Source organism: Chaetura pelagica, unplaced genomic scaffold (assembly GCF_000747805.2).
Source record: "Chaetura pelagica isolate M959 unplaced genomic scaffold, ChaPel_1.0 scaffold750, whole genome shotgun sequence".
In the NCBI taxonomy this organism is placed as follows: Eukaryota; Metazoa; Chordata; class Aves; order Apodiformes; family Apodidae; genus Chaetura; species Chaetura pelagica.
The window spans coordinates 91,904-112,476 of NW_009951947.1; the positions used below are offsets into that span (position 1 = coordinate 91,904).

The 20,573-nt window shown below is 45.7% G+C and overlaps 1 protein-coding gene across 2 annotated transcripts in view; it reads left to right on the forward strand.

The window, feature by feature from the left end:
* The window catches only part of BCOR (BCL6 corepressor), a 40,761-nt gene extending 20,736 nt beyond the window's left edge, over positions 1–20,025 (forward strand). For both annotated transcript variants that reach the window (XM_009997330.1, XM_009997322.1), the window contains 7 exons: positions 2,904–3,232; positions 3,559–3,828; positions 9,216–9,382; positions 16,277–16,422; positions 17,578–17,655; positions 17,866–18,016; positions 18,891–20,025. In XM_009997330.1, coding sequence (XP_009995632.1) covers positions 2,904–3,232; positions 3,559–3,828; positions 9,216–9,382; positions 16,277–16,422; positions 17,578–17,655; positions 17,866–18,016; positions 18,891–19,185 — 1,436 coding nt within the window. In that variant the 3' untranslated portion in view covers positions 19,186–20,025. The remainder of the gene's footprint in view (positions 1–2,903; positions 3,233–3,558; positions 3,829–9,215; positions 9,383–16,276; positions 16,423–17,577; positions 17,656–17,865; positions 18,017–18,890) is intronic.
* The last annotated feature ends 548 nt before the right edge of the window (positions 20,026–20,573 follow it).

Consider the following 20,573-nt stretch of genomic DNA (forward strand, 5'->3'; position numbering starts at 1 on the left):
GCTCTTCCAGCGGTCCCCTGGGGAGCTTGCAGCCACTCACCCAGAGCGAGAAGAAAACCCAGCGGTCCTCTTAATCTCCACGCTGCCCGGGCAGCACAGAAACAAAAGCCTCCTGGAGAGGAGTCAGGAGGATCTCACCCACTGGGAAAGAGCCGCCTCGGGTTGTCGGCAGCGCGGTGGCTGCTGGCTTGGCAGACAGGAGCAGGCAGCTGCCGTGGTGGGAGCTAAACAAGCCAGCATTCAGGTGACGCGACAGCAGCTGCTTTCCTGCATGGTCCTCTCTGTAGCCTGCTCCTGGGGGAAGGGAGGCAGGTCCTGCTCCGAGTCAGTCGCTACAACCCACATCAGTTGGAGGCCTGTTGTTTTTGGGTTTTTGTGTGTTTCCCCTTCCCCCACCCCAATGGATATTCGGGGATATTCCAACCCACTCCTGTTTTTCTTCTCCCTTTACGTATGTAGTGGTCAGAAGGATGAGGTGAGATTCCAGAATTAATCGCCTTTTTTCTGCCTGTGTTTCCTAGGCTGATGCTTGGCTTTTTCTGGATAGCACTGGCTTCTTGCAGTGTTATTGATCCTGAACCTCCTGGGCATAGCATTGCTACTCTCCATCTTGGTGGCATCTCTCTTCATTCTTGGTGGCAGTGAATGTTTGGCCTGGTGCCTGCTGTGGAGGGTCACTGTGGAGGGTCAAAGTGGAGTGCAGAGTTTACATGGAGCTTTGCAGGCTGGAGTACACATTTTTTGTGGTAATTAAACTTCTGCTTTTATTGCCTCAACATCCCTGTGTGGGAAAGCCTGCAGTTCTTTGAGATAGGCTTTTCTTCCTGTGTTTTTTTCCTCCATCCTTTAGGTATTTCTCTCCTTCTCCAGACCTGTGGGTTTTTTCTTCCTATTCTTGTTTTTATACATGCAGCAGTTTCTTACATCCCTTTGCATTCATCACATCTCATTGGTGCTGCTGCTTTCCATCTTCGCAGTTTTTTCATAAGTGATTAAGGAGATATAATGATTATGCTTCTGTATTGGAATCGGGCTTCTCGCGTGCTACTTCAGTTAGGTTAACTGGGAACAGGAGAATTAAACACTCTCCACTTCAGGCTGTCTGCAGAGTTGGAAAGACAGCCTTGGCACCCATAGGCCCAGCCTACGACTAGGCAGCTTCCTTTGGGATTGCAAAGCCTAAAAAACTTACGGGATTTTTGCTGAACAATCTGCACATGGTGTGTCCTGTAAATTCCCTGACATCTGCTTGGCAAGCTGCAGTATGTGTCTTTTTCTAGAAAGTGGTTTGAAGGAACGGAGGGATTTCTGTTTTCATCTTTAATCTAGAAAGCCTTCTGCAAGTTGCTATCACAGATTTATTTAAAGGAAGACAAAAGTGTGAAGCTGCCCACCAAGAGGATTCTAGATTTTATTTTCTTTTTACTGACTGGCTTGGATTGAGTTTCTTTAAATAAAGGTCTCTCTTCTTTGAGCAGCTGCCTTATTTCCCCTGCCATCTCTTCTGTTCTGAAAGTAGCATCACTTCAGAGACTTCTTGGAGCAAAGGAGCCTCTTTTCAAGTGCTCAGGATTTTTTTCCACACCTTCCTTCAGTGGTGTGGTATTGTTTGGCTGAAGTGTCCCTTCCTTTCCAGCAACCTTTAATTCTTTTTTCTGCAGAGGAGTTGGTTCTGAGGTCACCTCAATTCTCTCCCCAAGGGAAATTCAGACTAAAAAAAAGTCAACTTCCCTGTCCTTATTTTGTTGTAAACCTGCTTGCACCATAGAAAAAAAAAGAAAAAAGAAAAAAAAAAAAAGTAACCATGTTTTTTGCATGTGGCCCAGATTGTGGGATCCAGCTTGTTAAAGCTAACCCACAGAAAAAACCCGGGCCTGTCAGCATCCTGCCACGGGTAGCAGAGCACTGACCTTACATCTCTGAGGTCCTAGGGTTTTCTGGTCTCACAGAAAGACTCACTTACAGCATAATAGCATCACAGAATGGTTTGGGTTGGCAGGGACCTTAAAGATCATCTCATTCTAAACACCCTTGCCATGGGCAGGGCCACCTCCCGCTACACCAGGTTGCTCAAAGGCCCATCCAGCCTGGCCTTGGACACTGCCAGGGAGGGGGCTTCCACAGCTTCTCTGAGCAACTGTGCCAGTGTTTCACCACCCTCACAGTGAAGAATTTATTTCTAATGTCTAGTCTAAATCTACTTCTGGTTGGAGTCCTCGTGAAAACACAGCCACCTGCTTTTCCTGCAAAATCCCTTTGCTTTTTGATAGGGGGCTTGCGTGGGGCTTCTGTAGGGACAGCTCCTTGAGTAGCCTTTCCATTCTTGGCTGGCTTTCCAAGTAGAAATGCTGCCAAGGAGATGTTTCTTGTCTCACTGCTGTCTTAGGGCTAAGCTCACAATTCCCCCTGTGCTGACCCACTTAGGCCTCATCTGTGCTTCGGCCTCTCTTGCTTTCCCCTCTCCCCCCCGGCCCCGCTCCCTGTGTCTGCCGCCGCACCTCACCAAGGGCGGGAAGCCCGGCCAGGCCCAGGCTGCTGGAGGAGTTGGTTCCCCTTCAGGTAAAGCAGTCCCAGGTAAGGAGGCGAGTTCTTCCCCCAGGCTGGCGTGGCAGTGGCTTTCTGCTCTGCCTGCGGTGGCTGGGCTGTGGCTGGCCCGGCCCGGCACCGTGCGGCCTGCCTGCTGCCCCTTTAGCCATTTTTACCAGAGCGCCGTGACTGTTAGCTTAACATGAACTGGCAAGATGCTGTGTACAGTTTGGATGCTGAGGGCTTGAAATATTAATGATTTGAAAATGTAATTGGTAGATCTCTTTTAAGCAGTCGAGAAGCTTGTGTTAAGTGCTAGCAATGTGTTTTCCTTTTAACGCACCATGCAACGTGTAATGCCTTTCCTCCCCGTTTAGGCTTGCCTGTATTCCCGGTGTCTCCGCACATGAAGAGCCTTTCATCCACCAATGCAAACAGCAAAAGGCAGGCTCAGCCAAGCTGTACTCCAGCCTCGAGGTTGGCTGCCAAACAGCAGAAAATTAAAGAAAGCCGGAAGACAGATGGGCTGTACACAGACGAAGAGGAGGATTTCCAACATGCATCTCTGCTGCAGAAATACAACGAGTGTGAGAAGCCATCAGGGAAACGTCAGTGTAAAACAAAACACTTGGCACTGCAGGAGAGGAGAAGGAGGTCATCTCTGACAGGGGATGACACCACAGATATCGAAAATGCTGAAGATAAGGTATCTTTATTTAGACTTAATTGTCCACCAGCCTCTCAGAAGGGAGAACCAGCCTGCTTAAAAACTAATGCGCTGTCATGCATGCAGGGTAGCGGGGATTGCATTCAAATTTGTCTGTGGATGCTTTGCACATTTTGTATTTGCTTTTCTTAACCTGAGTTAAAGTCACTGTTGCAGGGAGTGGGGAATCTTGAGGTGAAAAACTGCAGCAGGTCTTAAAAAATGCAGTATTAATAGAAAAGTGTAATTCTTTGCTGACAAAATATGATCCCATTGCTGTACTGTAAAAACAAGGATAAACCTCACAACTGTAATGGTTTTGACAGGTCACAGTAACAAGGAAAGTCAGGAAGCGACCAGAACCCACTTCAGACTGTGACTCCTCGCCAGCCAAACCGTACGAGCAGAAGCTGTACGACCGCCTGCAGCAGACTCCCGCAGTGCTCCCCGCTTCCCAGCCCTCACAGCTGCCAGTCGCCAGCCCCCCTCAGGAGAACACCCCGAGCCGGCCCATGCCCCCCGAGGCACGGAGGCTGATTGTCAACAAGAACGCGGGGGAAACGCTGCTGCAGCGGGCGGCACGCCTGGGCTACGAGGTAAGGGTCTCTCGCCTTCTTTGCTGTTTTCCAGGTGGGAATTTTGCGAAGTGGCAGCTTTGTGTTTGGTTGTTTAAATTTGCAGGGACCCCCTCCCCCCGTGTGCTCCCCCCTCCCTGCTGCATTCTCTTCTCTGGCATGCAGGGTCTGAGGGCAGGTCGCTGTGGGAATGGGTCCCCACAGCTGGAAGGGACACGGGGCACACAGCATCCTGTGTGAACGAGCAAAGGGTAAAGTTTTATTTGTAACCCTTGCTTCTGTTTAAATACAAGCCATCTGCACACAGAGTGAGTGCCCTTTTTTCCTTCTTTTAAGAAGTCTTTATGGTGATCTTTTATGGGCTGTATTAATTTTGCTTTTTTTTATTTGTGAAGAGTGTGTACTTTTAGGAGAAGGGTTTTATTTATTGTTCTTTTCGCCAAATAGTATTCGGTGTGTGACATAGGATGTAGTGCTTGGAGTGTCTTCTTGCATGATCAGATGCATCGTAGGAGCACTCCACATGCTTTATGCTCAGAGTCTTGAGCTGGGTGACATAGCCGGAACAATGTTGTCTAATGAAACAGCCTCCCAGTGAATCCCCTAGCTCTGCTTTTTTGAATCATGCCTTTTTTTGGCAAATATGGCCATATAGGTAGGAGTGTCATTGCTGTTCATATCTTGCAAAGAGATGTTCCATTGCAGAGAGCGATTGTTGCCTTTGGCCTGGCTGTGTGGTTTGCTGTGGCGATGAGAGGACTGCTTGGACCTTGGAGCTGGGCTTGAGCCCCGTGTTGCAAGGCTGGGACCGGTAGGGGCCTGCCCAGCCTTAGGGGTTTGTTGAAACCTTAAAATGCCCTTTTTTCAGCTGGAGAGCTTTGTGTGAAGAGAGGCCTTCTCCAGCTCTGGAAGGCAGGGTTTGTTGGAAAGGTTTGTGTACCCTAGACAAAGGCTTCTTCTAACCCAGGGCACTTCATCTCTAGCCCAGAGGAGGAGAAGTGGTTGTTACAACGTTGCTATGGTAATCCCCATAATTTAAATGGTTCGGTTTCCTGTGGGCCTAAAATTCCGTATGGATCCAAAACCAAAATGTGTTGTAGCATGTGCTCCCAGCTGTCGGAGTGTGTTTTCTTCCTGCCCAGTGTCTGTCAGGCTGAGTATCACGTCCTGTGGGATGCTGGTGAACTTTGGTTTCTGCACCCAGCATGCTCCACTGAGCACAGCTCAATGGGAGCAGCTCCAAAATTTACTGATGGGCTGAGGTCTTGCTTGAGCAGGGTCTGCAGACTCTCTCTTTGCTTTTCTGACTGTGAGAGCTCCCTGAAGCATTGGCTGTTAGCAGGCTGGTTGCAGGCAGCCAGGGATGTGCAGGCTCGCCAAGGTGAAGGTCCCAGGGCCTGACTGTTTGCCTTGATCATTCAGCTGGCCTTGACAGTGCAGCTGTGAGCCCTGTTGTTGGAGGAGCATGGGGCAGGAAAGCCATGCGGGGCAGGAGGAGAGCCTGGTCCCTTTGCTCGAGCTGCTGCTGCCAAAATCTGCTGTTGTCTGTGTCTTTGAAGGCTTGGAAAGGTGTGTGGCAGCCCCGTCATGTTGTGGCTTCATTTCACCTGCCATGAGCTGTGATAGTTTGGTCAGCTGTGGAAACTGTAGCTGTGGTGTTTTTCTTACTAGCAACCGGACTACCACAGTTAACACAAATCTGAATTCCCTCTGTCTCCAGAGCAATTAGAATGGTAAAGAAGTTACAAATGCCTCTATTTAAAACCAAAACCAAAACTCTACAGGTCAAGGTAATTTGCTGGTCTGTGACCTATGGCAGCTACACACAGGTTTTGGTGGCTACCACATGGCAGCAGCGGGGGCCGATGTTGAAATGGGAGTGCTGGAAGCTCACAGGCACATGGGGGCTTCTCCTGGTTTCAGTGGTGGCCACCAGCAGCCCCGTGGCCCCTTGCCAGCCTGATGGCAGAGGAGACGAATGAGTTGGTGCCACTGTGGCCATGGCTTGCAAAAGGACACAAAGTGCTGGTGCAGAACTCAGAGCTGGAAGTGACTGGTACGATGGGGCCCTACGGAGCCCTGATGGTGACAGGGATGTTGTATGGGGCAGAGCAGCACCACAGCTCTGTCTGGAGGCCAGGTGAGCTTGTGCCTTCCCTGGGCAGCCTGCCTGCCTTTGCAGCAGGGATTGTTGGCAGCTGTGCAGAGATCTCACCCCAAAACCAGAGGCAGCGCTGGCACCTTTGGCGTGCAAAGATGCTAGCAAGCTGTTTATATTGCTCCTGGATCCATGGGGAGCCTGAATGCTGGTAACTCAGGTGCCTCTGCCCCACTCTGAATTGCATGGTGCGGATGTGACCCACATAGTGGTGGGAAGGCAGAAATGATTACAATTTTGCGTGTATAAGCTGATGTGAGTGAATTGTTGAAGGACGAATGCGGCTTGTGTCTGGTCAGATAAATTGCAGGGCTGCAGCCAACAAGGCTACTTAAAAGACAGTGTGGGAAATGGTCTTTGGCTCTGGAAATCCTTACGGTCTGAGCAAAACCCTGCTGGAGGTGGTGAGAAGCTTTGCCTTTTCTTTGCTAGGCTTCTGCACCAGGCCTTGCTTCATCAGGATGTTAGCAGCCCCTCCCAGGGTATGGGCACTCTTGAATCCATTCCTTTTTCCCCATTCGAAGCAAAATTATTTGAGATAATAGTAGTCTTAAAACTGTAATTTACTTTTTGTGAAGGGGGAATTATAGGGAACATAACGTTCTTTTTGGGGGAAAAATTACAAAAGGCTTGTGTAATGACTTTGATGGGAGAGGAAGCACTTGGCTGCCTTTGTGACTCTTTTTGCTTTTTGATGTGTGTCTGGACTTGGAAGGTTCTCAGGTGAATCTGGGATTAAATCCTGCCTGGGAAGGCAGGGGGGGAGGGTTTTCCTTGGGAGTGTCTCACACGAGGGTCTGGCCTTGGCTCCCCTCGTGACACTGCTGCAGGAGCTCTTGAGCATCATCCTGCCCTTGCACAGCTCCCTTGGAACTCCTACACCCTGCCAGGGGACAAGCATGACTTCGGGGGTTTGGCAAGGTGCTGCAGGGAGGCATTATTACAGCTTGGGTTGTAACACCTCGCTTAAGTGTCATGCCTGTTTCCATGTTGGGTGGAATAGAATAGTGCTTCTTAGTGGCAGCATACTTGCCCAGGGCATGGGGGGTGTGCAGGGCTTGGGGGATGCACAGGGGGGTGCTGACCCCTTCCCTTCGAAAAGGGGCAGGAGCTGCTTGCAGAGCATGGGTGGGAGAGACTAAAGCGAAGGGGCACCTCTTTTGTAGGTAAGGATGGAGCATGCATATTTGCGTGCACCTTTTAACGTTGCTGTTTGCAGTTTGGCTAACAAACTGAGGGCAGCAGAAGCAGCGGTGCCACATACACCATCCAGCTTGACTTTCTGGATTAACTGCGAGTGATTTTCAGATTGCTGGTTTTAATGGAGAACCCGAACAGACATTAAATTGCCCCGTGGCACTTTCATAGCTTTTCTGTAATGTTAGCGAGAAATGCTTCTGAAACCAAAAATGTGTTTGTGGCACCACATGTTCCTGTATTCGGCAGTGATGGCTAATTTTTTTGTAAATTGAATAAATCATGTTAAAAAAAGCTAATGAGGCATTTAATTAATTAACAATGTAGAGTTTTATGGTCTTTATGGTTACATTTTGTGGTTAATGACATTCTTCTTATAGCCTTTTAACAGAATTGCCTGACAAAATTAGCCTTTTCGTCCAGTAGTTAGGTATTCCACCCTAGGATGAGCCTTTCCTTTTTACAAAAATAGATGAAAGGTGTTCCTTTATTTTGAGTTGCAGAACCTATTTTAAACGGTAACTGCATGCTAAAAGTGGAGCTGAACACGGCAGCATATTCTGCTCTCTGTATCCATTTGCCTAATTTGCCTGGCGGGGTGGTCTGCGTTTGAATGAAAAGTCATACCTCCGGGGTATAATTTCACACAGCCCTTTCTTATGGGTAAAGAGCATCCTTTCTGGACTAATTTTTGGCCTTTGGGCTGATTAGCAGGAACAATTGGAGCTTCTGTTGAGCGGGACTGTGGGGATCCCAGGTTAAACCGGTGGGTGCATCAGGTGTAGGTGGCGGACGGCTCCGTCCCGGCGGCAGATGAGGGGAGAGGCTCTGTTGCCTGGGATGGGCAGCTCATTAGTTCCCCGCTTTAGCTTGGTTAGTGAGGGCCTGCTAAAAGAGCAGCTTCATGCTGTATCCTGGATACCAGCTCTCGGGTCAGGTATACCCAGAGCACAGATTATTGCGGGCTTTCCGGTAGATTTCGAAACGGGAAGAATAAATGCATTGCACCATGTGGTTGTTTTATTCTCATACTTTGGCAAAGCAAACACCTGCCACCTCCGTGTCGTATCCCGCTTTGTGAGGATGTGGCTCAGCCTTCGAGAGGAGCAAATGCAAAATTAATGGCTTGCCACTAATCTGAGGCTATTTTATGCATGCAGCATCACTTGGAAGTGTGGGTTGTTGGTTTCCTTTTTTTTTTTTTTTCCCCCCCTTTTTTGCATCTGAGACAAATTGAGGAAGACTTGCACCATCCTAAATTTTTGGTTGAGTGATGGAGCAGTCATTATTTCAAGGCTGCATGACAGTGTAGAGCTGAGTCTGGCCTAGGCTCTCGACCGTGGTATATTTGACTGCGAGATGAATTGTGTTAAATTCACATGGCTTCCCACGGCGTCTGGCTCGTTATTGGAACCCGGTGCCTGGCTTTAGTTCTGCATGCAGAAAACCAGGGTGGGTGAAAATGGGATTTCCCCTATCTTAACAGAGCTGGGGGTTTTTTTGTTGTTGTTTGCCGATAGCAAACTGTCCTTTCTGTGTCTTAAATGTGTTTTGTTTCGGGTCGTGTGCTTTTTCTTTTTAAAATCAAACTGATGTAAGCCGTGCTGCTGTTGTGCTTGCAGAATTTTCTGCTAAAAATGCAGCTGTAAGAGTAAAAACCTAGCTTTACGCGTGGAAGTTTTAAGAAATGGAAAGCTGTGAGTTTGATCTGTGAATTTTTTCATGTTCCTCCTCCGTGTCAATTCCTGACTTTGGGGCCGCAGGAAGGTCCCTGAGGAGTGCAGAGCTCTCAGTCCTGCTTTGCACAAGCTACTCTGCTCATGGGAAATCGTGGTGTCGGCTGTGTCTCCTGAAGAAATAAGACTTTCAACGGCTTCCCCCCCTTCTTTTCCTTTCGATTGACCTGTCTCAAAGAGGGTAACTTAGGCATATCGAAAGGGTTTTGTGTTTTGCCCTTCCCCCACGCCCGCAACCTTTCTCTTCCAGATGAGAAGTCTGTGTATCTCTGCAGCAAGAAGTGACTCGATATACCTGTTTTTCCTCCCATTTCCAGGAAGTGGTTCTGTATTGTTTGGAAAACAAGGCATGTGATGTGAATCATCGTGACAACGCGGGTTACTGCGCCCTGCACGAGGCCTGTGCGAGGGGCTGGCTGAGCATCGTGCGGCATCTCCTGGAGTACGGGGCTGACGTCAACTGCAGTGCTCAGGATGGAACCAGGTGAGCAGCACTCCTGGCCCAGCCTCGGGTGGTCACCACTGCCAGGCAGTCGTTTTTTTTGGTCACGACGGTGGGAGAAAACACCCCTTCCCACTCTGCTTCTTTGTCCTCTCTTTGTCCTGCTTCCTGTCCTGCATGAAACTCCCAACGTGGGTGTTATGGGGTAGTGTCCGTACTGTCGGTCCTTTGGCAGGGGTGTTCTCTCTGGTTGCTAAAATGGTAGGGGCACACTTGGGTGAACTCGAGTTCAGCGTCTTTTTTTTTTTCCTCTGGGAATTTTAATACGTTTGTTTAGTTTTTAAAGAGTTTGTGAAATTCTCAGCTGCAGGGCAGGAAGGAGTGATACTTGAGCTGCAGCCCTGCTCGTATGCACTCCAGGTCCTTTGAATTGTGCCAAGAGAGTGGGGCTTTGCCTTGTTAGCAGGGTTACTTTTTAAGAGCACTTCAGGCTTTTGAGGTGATTCGGTGTGCAAGTTCCTATATAGGCTATATAAAAATGTTGTTTTGCTGAACTGTTAAATTGTATCTGCTCATTTGATATTTTTGATATTTTTTTTTTTGACGCCGAATTAGGCTTTTTTCCTGTCCTTCACAGAACAGTAGGGGTGCTTAGTTCCTGTGCTTGCAGAATAAAGATTTATTTATTCGCGTATTTATGTATTTATTTATTTTAGATAGAAATGCTTTTTCTAATATTTTTAAAGCTTCTTGTGTACAACCTAAAGTACCTCTTCGACCACCTCTGCGGGCTGAACTTTTCCTCAGCATATGCAGAACGTTATCCAGTCTATGCATTTTGGGTGTTACTTGCTTTTGTATTTTTCCAAGCTCCTGCAGCTTGTTATCTTAAATGGTTTTATCACATTCACTATCACCATACAAATAGCCAGGGAGGTAAAATTAGCATAACTAAGAGTCTGGCTCTTTTGCTTTTAAGCTCTTTATTTATTAACTTGGGACGGGAGGAAAACAAAAGTCCCAAGAGGGCTCATTCGGATGGTCCATTAGAAGTTCATGATGGCCAGTCGTTATCGGCCCATCACGGCCGAAAAGACTTCTCTGGAGAAGTGTTGAAGCTGTGGCTGGATTGTCAGGTTCCATCTCCCACTTCTTTGTGAGAAGTCTCAGCTCTCTAGGCTGACAAACAGCCCCGCATTTTCTGCTGTTCCCAGCTTTAATAGGTGGCCTATGCAACAGCGGCGAGTTGCCATAAAAAGAATCTTTAATTATTTTTGTTTTACTTACTAGAATAACCTATATAGAAAATTAACCCCAGGAAGTTTATGACCTTTCTTAATCACCCGCCAGTTCAGAGTCCACCTTTGATTTCGGTTCACAGATGCAGCTGATTGTCAAGAAAAAAAAATTGGCTTGTGTACCCTGAATAGTTGTTTTTGGGGAAAATGCATTTTAGAAATGAACATAATAATGGTTTTATCATAGATGGCAATGTCAGAAGTCAGGTTGTTTTCTGATGGCAGACTTTGGCTTTTTTTAAATTTAAAATAGCTGCCCAACAGACACAGTGAATCCAAACCATATCTAATATAAAGATAAAAGAAGGACTAGCTGCTCTGAACTGAGCAGGACAGAGAGTAGAAACTTCTGTAAGGAACTTGAGATCAATGTTGTCCTCTGCCTTTTGGCAAGGCTAACTTCCTTCTCTGTAGGGCAGATGATGACAGTTGTCATGATTCAGTTTCTCTCTTAAAGACTCAGTTACTTTTTTCTTTTCTAACTTTTAGGAGGAAAGAAGTGTCAGTCTTCCTCAATTATGTTGCTTTAAAAAATAATATTCCTGAACATGTTCACCCCTTGGAAAGAAAAAAAATCTTAAAACCTAAAAGCTCTAGACAAATCCACTTAACCCCCTCCACTGCTTTTATGATTACACTGAATATACTTTATCACCCCCTCTGCCACCTCACAAGCCCACTAGCCAAAGATGTTTTTGGTCATGCTGGAGACTTTCAATTCTCCAGAGTAGCAACAGATGTGTTTAGGTTTGTTCACCCAGTTAGCATAAATCCACAAAGAGCTGTGATGTAACTGCATGATCTCTGATGTTAACTGCATACTAGCTGCCCGAAGCTTTGCTCTGTGTTATTTGGTACCTATTGCCTTTGTGGTCAACGTTTTGGAGGACGATCTGAAAAGTTGTGACAAGTGAGGATATGGCTTCAGTTGGAACAAAGCATCCATATGAACGTGAAGGATGTAAAGTTTTGCAAAGTCTGTGCATATTTCCTTTTGGCCCTATATGAAGTCCTGTAGGTGCTCTTATCAGTGCAGTGTTTTTGCATGCACGGGTTTTAACTTCTGAAAGTGAAGCAAAGACCTGAGCTTCTTGCTTTGGTGTTGTCTTTTATGTACCTATGCAGCCAGTCAATCATAAGTTCAGTAGGTAAGGTAGGCTTCCAGCTTTTGGTTTCTCATACTATCAGAAATTTTGGTGAAGCCAAAACCAAGTGAAATACCCTGCTGTAGCAGCAGGGCAAGAAGGTGGTGGCTTTTAGGGGAGGTAGGTACGGTGCAGTCCTTCCCTTCACCCTTTAGCTCAGCGCTGGGGCTCTGCCTGCGTGTCTACTGCTGCCTGCAGCCCACAGTGTCCCTCTGCCCTATTCACAGCATGTCTGGCCAGGCGCATGTAGCAGTATTCCCTTAAACTCTGATGATTGAGGGTTTCCAAATGCAGTGACTGCAGACCCTGAATACACAACCACTCAGCTGCTGAATTAGTAGCTAATCAAAGATTATTGTAGAACAGGGCAAGATCTTTAAGACCCCTCTCAGAGGTGCCACAGTCACTAAAGGCTCTTAATCGTCTTACCTATAAATAATAAAAGACCCTGCTTAAGAGGTGAGCCTTTCCTTCCCTTACAGGACCCCAATAAGTGCAGTAGCTCAACCAGGGGTGTACGATGACCGGTGCCAAGGATGGTTGCTGGTGTATTTGGCCATATCTCCTTGTTCTTCTCCTCTTACCACCACAGCATGCCCTGGCTGAACCAGCACCACTTTAAAAACAAAGCCATATGCCAAAAACACAGGCATCTCCTGCCTGTTTGTGAGGCCTCTCCGTTGCTTCAGAGTTCGCTTGCTAGATTAATTCTCTGCAGCCAGTTTTGCTTTATCCTTCTAGCTGGCAACTGATGAGCTCAGCCTTTTTTATTTTTTCCCTGGGAGGACCATGCCAAGATGGCTCTCTTCCTGCGTCCTTTCAGCTGGTCTTGGCAGAGCGATGCCCTCCAGCAGCTAATTACGTTAAGGAAGAGGCAGCAGGCGTAGCTGCCCTCCTGCAACTTGTGCCTTGCCTTTTTCGTGGGGCAGCGTTGCATAATAGAGTAGATGGAAATAAAAATAAAATGCCAAGATATGGTATTGCTTGGCAAGTTATGAGACCTCTTATTGCAGCGAGGAAAATTCTGGTGGTGCCTGAAAGGCTGAGAGCAAACCCTGACTGGTCTAAATAGTTTATAATTTTGGTGCTGGAATGATAAACCCCCAGTGAAATGTTTTCCTAACTCTAGTAGCGATAAAAATAGTAGGAAGAATTCAGCAGTACACAAGAGAGGGCTGAGATGTGTGTCTCCTGTAGGATATTGCAGCTCTCGAATGTCCCCAGATCCTTCTGGGGCCTTTTGAAGGGTTTGTTTTAGAAAAGATCTGTATTACAGTTAACTGTACCATTAGGGATAAAGAGTGTTTATTTCCATGATGCTCAGGGCGGAAAAGATTATATGGGCAAAGCAGCCCAGGAGAGGACTCCCAGGGATCTTTTTTTCATGTCTGAAAAAGTTGCCAACTCCAGTAGTCACTTTTGCATCCTACAAAGAGGATGGTTAAACTCTGCCAAGACTGAAAAATACTCCCTGCTCTGTCGGTTTTGGTGGGAGAAGCAAACATGAGTAGCTGTTTGCATGGTCCTGCTTGTGAGCTTGCCAAGAAGCTGTGCGAGCCAGTAAAAGAGTCTGTCAGCACTCTGTTATTGCCTTTTTTCCCCCTGCCTTATCTATGGGGAATCTCCTTTCCCCTTCCCCTCCACCCCCTGCCAGTGTTTTTTTTCCTCCCTTCACTTCCTTCTATTTATTGTTCTTCCTTCTCCGTGTGGCTTTACTGCGCCTTTCCTTCCCATTGCCTCTATAAAGTCACCTCTCCTGCCCAGGGAGGCCTCCTTGTGCTCTGGTAGGCAACAAAGATGGGTCTGCCTGCTCTGCTGCCTGCCCTGCTGCCTCTGCTTCTGTCTGCCCTGCTGGGCTGGGCTGGGTGACCTGTAGAAAGGGAGAGGGGGTCCCATCCCAGCGTTACAGCCCCTGTGCTGATATTTTTCCTTCCTGAGGAATGCCCAGGCACCCTTTAGTAAACTCACCTCGATGTTGTTACGATTGAAACACTGGGCAGTGATTTAGGTGCTGTTTTTAATAAGTTAAGGCATCATCTTGAATTCATTACTACTTCAAAAGCCACTTAGGTAAGTCAGCTTAAGGAAAAAAACACAAGAAAACCCACAAACCAATAAACCCACAACACTCTCCATGCACCTCCTCCAAAACCAGAAAATCCTAATTGTAAAATAAAATGGAAAATAGTCTAAAGTTAAAGACTGCAGTTAAGTGAGGGAGTGGGGGAGAAAAGTCATCCCAGCATTTGGTGGCAAACATAACTCATCTGTTCCTGGTGCCTGTTGCCAGACTTTGAGGCAGGGATGCTTCAAGCCCAGTGGGGGACAGGAGGGTTTGCAGCAAGGCTGATCTTTCCTGCTGTCGATGCTCAGAGTGTCATGGCCTGACAGCTCAGGCCTGAGATGCTTGCTGGCAGCCAGGAACACCAGTGCTTCTTAAACCTCCATGTCAACACCCCTGTTACTTTTTACCTCTTCTATTGCCTAGGATGCTTAGCACCGGTCAGGTCGTGGATGCTCGGGGTGTACATGATGCTGTGGTGGTCCCTGTGTGGAAGCACCGAGTCAATAGGTGGAGGTGGGAGGGTGCGGCATGAAGGGGACCCCGGGAATGCTGGCTGCTCCAGTGCCATCTGTCTCAAGGGTGTCAGATGGTTTCAGTGTTAAGTTAGAGACTTCCCTGAGAAACTTGAAAAAGGGATATTCTGGCCTTTTGCAAGTGATTCTCATGGACCTTTCTGGTCTTTTCAGTGTGAAAGTGGCTTTCTGAAGAGCAGTAGGTTGGGATTTGAAGGTGTGAGTGTGTTGTGCTCTCTGGTGCCAGTGGTCTGAGGGTGTCATGAGCTAGATTGAGTACTGTGCTCAGCAGCTCAAGGATCACCTGCCTGTTTGCTGTATTGGTGGCCTTCAACATGCATGAGGCAGACAGCATGGGATAAGCCCTCTCTCCACAGGGAACAAGCTGCAGACTCTCCAAGTGCGGCTCCTCGTATCAATACAGCTTGCATATACCAAAACCAAAACTACATGCAACTTTCCAGCAAGATAGGGGCAAGTCCAAGTGCATCACATGTGACAGGTGTTCATCACCCTAAGTCACAGCCTACCGGAAAGTACTTGGAGTAAACACACCTGGAATATAATTGTTTTTGAGATGGATCAGAGTTCCCCTCCCTCCAGCAGTGCTATGTAATAGGTGGGAAAATGGCCTTCCTCATCTGACTGTTGTGATCTGCCTCTCCTCTGTCCTGAGCTTACGTGGATGCCAGCCTGTACCAAAGCAGTGGGGACATTGCTGCATGTGGCAGAAGGAGTGGTGGGATGTGGTCTTTGCAGGAGGGAGTTTCAGGCCTGGTTGTTAGCCAAGTGTTACTTGGCAGGCTGGTAGATGGAGCGGAGGGGTTTGCTTCCCTGTGCTTCCAGGTGACTTCTCCTTGTAATGTAATTCTGAAACCTTTCCAGAAAGGCAGTACATGATCCTAGTTGAAGTCCTTCCCTACTTCTTTTGCCTTTTAATACATCTGTTTGAGAGCTCGAAAGTCTTGTTGGGGGGGGGGTGCGTGGTGTTGACAGCCTAGAGGAGGAGGAGCATACAGTTGAGTTGCACTGCTGTGATCACTGGCCATTGCATCTGACTCCCCTTTCAGTTCCCTGTTCGTCGCTCTCTAAGGAAAAGAAGGGATTTTATTTCATTTGTTTGAAGGGTAATATGTTCTACCTCCAGACAACTCGCAGTTACGTATAATCAATTTTAAAGGCAAAAGTTAATGTGATTTATAATTAGCGATAAGAAAGTCTAAACCTGGAATTACAGGCATGTGTATTAATGAATAGTTCTTCTGTAGGCTCACAAAATCTCTGTCTGAGCTTGTATAGGTGCTCATGATGCATAAAATCCTTTAACTTCTGGGTGGACTACACTTAAAATAATATGTTTTTCTATTCTCCAAGTGGAAGGGTTGAATTATGCTGCAAATATATTCACAAGTACTATTTAAAGAGGATATAGCGTGGAAGTTTAGTTCCTAGCAAATTTTCATAACTTATTTCTGTGTACATAATTTAGGAGCTTTGGGTAACTGATTTCCATGCTTGCCCAGAGGCAGGCTGAATGAGCCCTTACTCCACAGCATGCTGTTAAATTGGCAGAGATTTGGAATGGTAGAGTGACTTGCAGCAAAATTATGTTTTGAGGCTTCATGCAAACTTCTGCTTTCTCTTACAGTGGTGTAACTATTTTACTGGACTTCAAAATATGTAGAGCAGTGAATAGATGTAACAGAAATATCTGCCCTGAGCAGCCCAACTGTGAAAAGACAAGAAGGGAGGGGAGGATGCGCAAGTAAAACCGACAATGGGATGATTGGCAGCTGTATTAATAGTGTTATTTTCTAAAAATAACTTTGATCTGAAGTCAGAAGTCTCTTGTCAAATGTATTTGCATAATAGTACTGAATCAAAATGTAACACCGTGCTCTTTTTTATTTCCCAAGACCAATCCATGATGCGGTCGAAAATGATCACTTGGAAATTGTCCGCCTGTTACTGTCTTATGGTGCTGATCCAACGCTTGCGACCTACTCTGGGAGGACCATTGTGAAAATGACCCACAGTGAACTCATGGAGACCTTCCTCACAGGTGCGTGGCTGTGTTGCTCAGGGCTCTGCCAGCTGCAGGGACATTTCTCCTCAGATTCGCTGCTTCCCAGCTGGGATGGCTCCATGCTGAGGAGCATTAGAATAGGCTACAGTAGCTCCCTCTCTGCCTACAAAACCCCAGTGGCTGCAGGTGAACATGCATGGGGGCTCTTTCTAATTGAAACTCTTAATAAGTCATAAGGGTTATGCCACTCTCAGATTTGATAGGCAGGAGGCCAGCGGGCTGTTTCAGTGTGCCTTCACTTTTCTGCTTGGAATGAAAATAAGAAGCTTGACAATCCAATACCTGTTTGTTGAACATAATTGTGTTTTCCCTTGGCCTTGCTTTTTATCCTTCTAGTACTTGTCTTTTTGCAAGTCCTGCCACATTTTATATCTGAAATGCTATAAACCTATATTAAAGGCTCTTGTCTTTAAACATTTCCGTGTTCTAACAGGTTTTTTAGGGTTTTTTTCCTATCACTTTTGGATAAAGACACTTGCATTCCCTAATAACTTACCTCTGAAAATGTTTGCTATGTTACTTGTCAATGAACATCCACTAATTTGTTTTTATGATGCAGTGTAGAAAATGTATAGGTGTGTCAGGACTCCATTAAGGTCCAGTATCTTGGACTTCTTAGCTTCTTGAATCCCAGGATCTTCTCATTAACTCAACTAGCAAATCTCCCAAATTATATCTGTAGGAAAGAATTGTATCTTCTGCACATATTTGTGTGGAAACACCTTTTCCATCAGTTTGTTTGGGGCCACTGTTTCACCCCCAAGTTGTTGTCCAGAATAACCGTGGAGGCTAAAAAAAATCTGGTACCTCCTGTCTTTCACAAAAGTAGAATGCTGCTCTCAGTTACTGAGGCTTAAGTTGGGTCTGTCCCTGTTAGACTGTGGGTGATCGTTTGATGTGGTGGGTCATTATTTGGTGATGCAGGAGGAAAAAGAATTCCAGGAATACGTGCAAGAATGATGTGTGTATACACTGTTCTTTGTAGCATGTGCATCAGGAGTGCTGTGGGGGTTTTATTTGATGGGAGGTATGGAGTGTGCGTAGCAAGACTCTGTATGACACCCGGTCTGCTAAACTTGCCAGCTTTTTGTTCTCATCAGTATGTTTTTGTTGCTGTTTTTTCCTCTCCAGAGTATTTAACTGACCTGCAAGGTCGAAGTGTTGATGACCCTGGTTTGTACTGGGATTTCTATGGCAGCTCTGTGTGCGGTGAGCAAATGTTACCCTTTATTTCTTTGTATGTGGAGACTTTCAAAACATGGGGCACGTGGGGGTGGGGGCTGTTTTGTTTTTATGGCAGAGGAAGCTAGGAAGGAAGCAAACTGATTTTATTTACAGATCACGTTATTTGAAGAAAAAACAAGACCTGCAGCAGTCTCTTCAATGCTGACTTGGCACTTTTAATTCAATGTTGTTTAGATCCAAAAGACGAATCTGGATTTGACATCTTGGCAAATCCTCCTGGGCCAGGTGATGAAGATGAAGATGGCTTTAGTGATGTGTTTGAATTTGAATTTTCGGATGAGCCTCCCTTGCCGTGTTACAACATTCAAGTGTGTCTCTCTCAGGGGTAAGAACAAATACATGGTTTGGGGTAAAAATAGCTCCGATGATCTGCTTGGAATGGCATCAGTTTGTGTCTGTGGGGAAATGCCTCTAATGTAAATGACTGAGCAATACCATAACTACTGGGCTTTTTAGAAATAAGTGAATAGGAGGTGAGAGGGGGAAAGGCTGGCTTATTGGAATGCCATAATGTCGAGCTGAATGAATGATGTTTGAACACAAATGGTTTCTCTCATACCAGGCAGGCACCTAGATAGAACATCCCAAAATACAAGTGCTTCTAGCACTTAAATTTGGGTATCGTATTTGTAAGGTGTTACTAGTTTTATTTAACCAGCTTTTCTGTTTTTCTGAGCAGACACACTTTTGTGTATGACAAAATCACAGTTACTGCTTTTCTAGACTCTGCAGAAAGACTGATTTAAAAAAAAAAATTGTTTTCTTCATCTGAGAAAAAAACCCTCCCTTGACTTGTAGTTAATATGGGCATCTCTGGAAGTCAGAGGTGCTGAAAATTCTGATAACTCTAGGCCATCTCCTAACTAGGTAAATGTGAGTGGGACTCAGCCAGACAAACCTGTAACTGTGTGAGCAGCTGTTGGGATGGCTACTGACCACATGTGTGCTCTTGAGCCCTGGGTTTATATAGCCTCCAGTTCCCCTGCATGCCCAGCCCCCCTCCTTCCCCAAAGCTGCAGTACTATGAGCAAATATGTACTTGCCTGCACATCTGTTCTATTTGACCCCCTGAGCAATGGCCTTGATTTCAGGGGGGTTGTTTGTGCAGGAGGGCTTGTCACACAGCGATACGGTGAAGAGTCAAGAAGCCTGTGACTTAAAGTCAGTTATTGGAGCCTGTTTCTCCTTTGCTTCCACAGACCACGAAACTGGCTTTTGCTCTCAGACGTGGTGAAGAGGCTAAAAATGTCATCCCGCATCTTCCGCTGCAATTTCCCCAATCTGGAAGTTGTCACCATCACGGAGGCAGAGTTTTACAAACAGACTTCCCTCAGCCAGTTGTTCTGTTGTGCTACAGACCTGGAAGCTTTTAACCCGGAGAGCAAAGAGCTGTTGGACTTGGTAGAGTTCACAAGCGAACTCAAGACTTTGCTCGGCTCCTCGCTTCACTGGTTGCATCCGCACGAGGACCCCCCCTTCGACATCCTCTGGTGAACCATCAGGCCGTTTAATGTACAGTGCTCTCTATACAGTTACTTCTTTATGTATATGTGTTCAAATGAAATTGTTTCTGTAAAGAAAGGACACTATTAAATATGAAAATATCTTTCCTTTATATAAGAGATCTGAATTCCAGTTGGACGAATTTTGGAAGAATTTTTTTTTTTTAACTTCAATCAGTTTTTACAAAATTGTTATATAATGTTTCTTTAACTGCACACAGGCTTTGGGATAAGTTTGTTATTACTCGGAACACGTTTTTTTTTTCTTTTTAAAAGAACACACCCACACATTGACTTTGTTTCATACAAAGCACTGATTACACAGAACATACTTTTTCTAGGTGATGTGATCAAAGTCGTGTGGCTTGTTTGGGAGATAGAATTTGGTAAGGCACTTGGTGATATTATTTTTGTTTTTTTGTTTACAGAATTACCTGCTTTGGCCAGGTAAGCACTATTGAATATAATTCAATAGTTTTTAATATAAATTAAACCATATCCATACGCATCAATGAATTGTAAGAACTTTTATATCCTAATTTAAAAGCTGTGAAAATTTAGTTTTCACACATCAAACCGGATTGTTTATATATGTTTAAACATTTTATGCTCTTTATTTAAAGAAGACTTTGAACTATTTTTTCTGTACCTTGTAAAATATTGAAAAACTAACATATGTTGAAGTTGCTTGAAACTGTACATAAACTAAATTTTCTGAATTGTGTGTTTATGTTTGAGATCTGTGTTTTAACTTTGTAAGTAAATCTCCTGCCTTTGTATTTATATTTTACAAAAATTTTCTTAAAGGCAATAAAACTGTTGAGAAATGAAGAGGCTAAAGTGACTCCCATTAGTTCCATGCCTGGTTGCAAAATGAGCTCTGACTCATTAATGTTTATGAAAGGAGGCTCTGCGTGTGGTTCCTGAAGCGAAGCAGAGCTGGCTACAGGTGCTGGCAAGCAGCTGATGGAATCTGAGGTAGAATCCACTTCAGCTTTCTAAATTCAAAGTTACAAGAAAACATCAGGTTGGGCACCTTCTGTGGGATAGGGGTGTAAAAGCAGTATTCACCAGACTTTCAGCAGTGCCTTTTAGTTAAAGTAGGTTAAAAATAGGTGTGAATAGGTTTGATTCCTTTTTCCTCCTTTGTCACCGTTTTAAGTTAAATCAACTGAGTTCTCTTTTCAGTGGTGTCTGCAGAGGGGAGTAAAATAGTACCCGGGCAAATGATTTAATGTGGAGCATTAAGGCTATGAGCATTGTTTGTGGGTATGTGAAGGGACAGTGAACAGAATGTCACTTTTACACAGATTGGGAACTTAGATCTTAAGAGGCTGGACTCCCAGGACTTGAGCAGTCCCTCTTTTAGGCGTCTTTTGG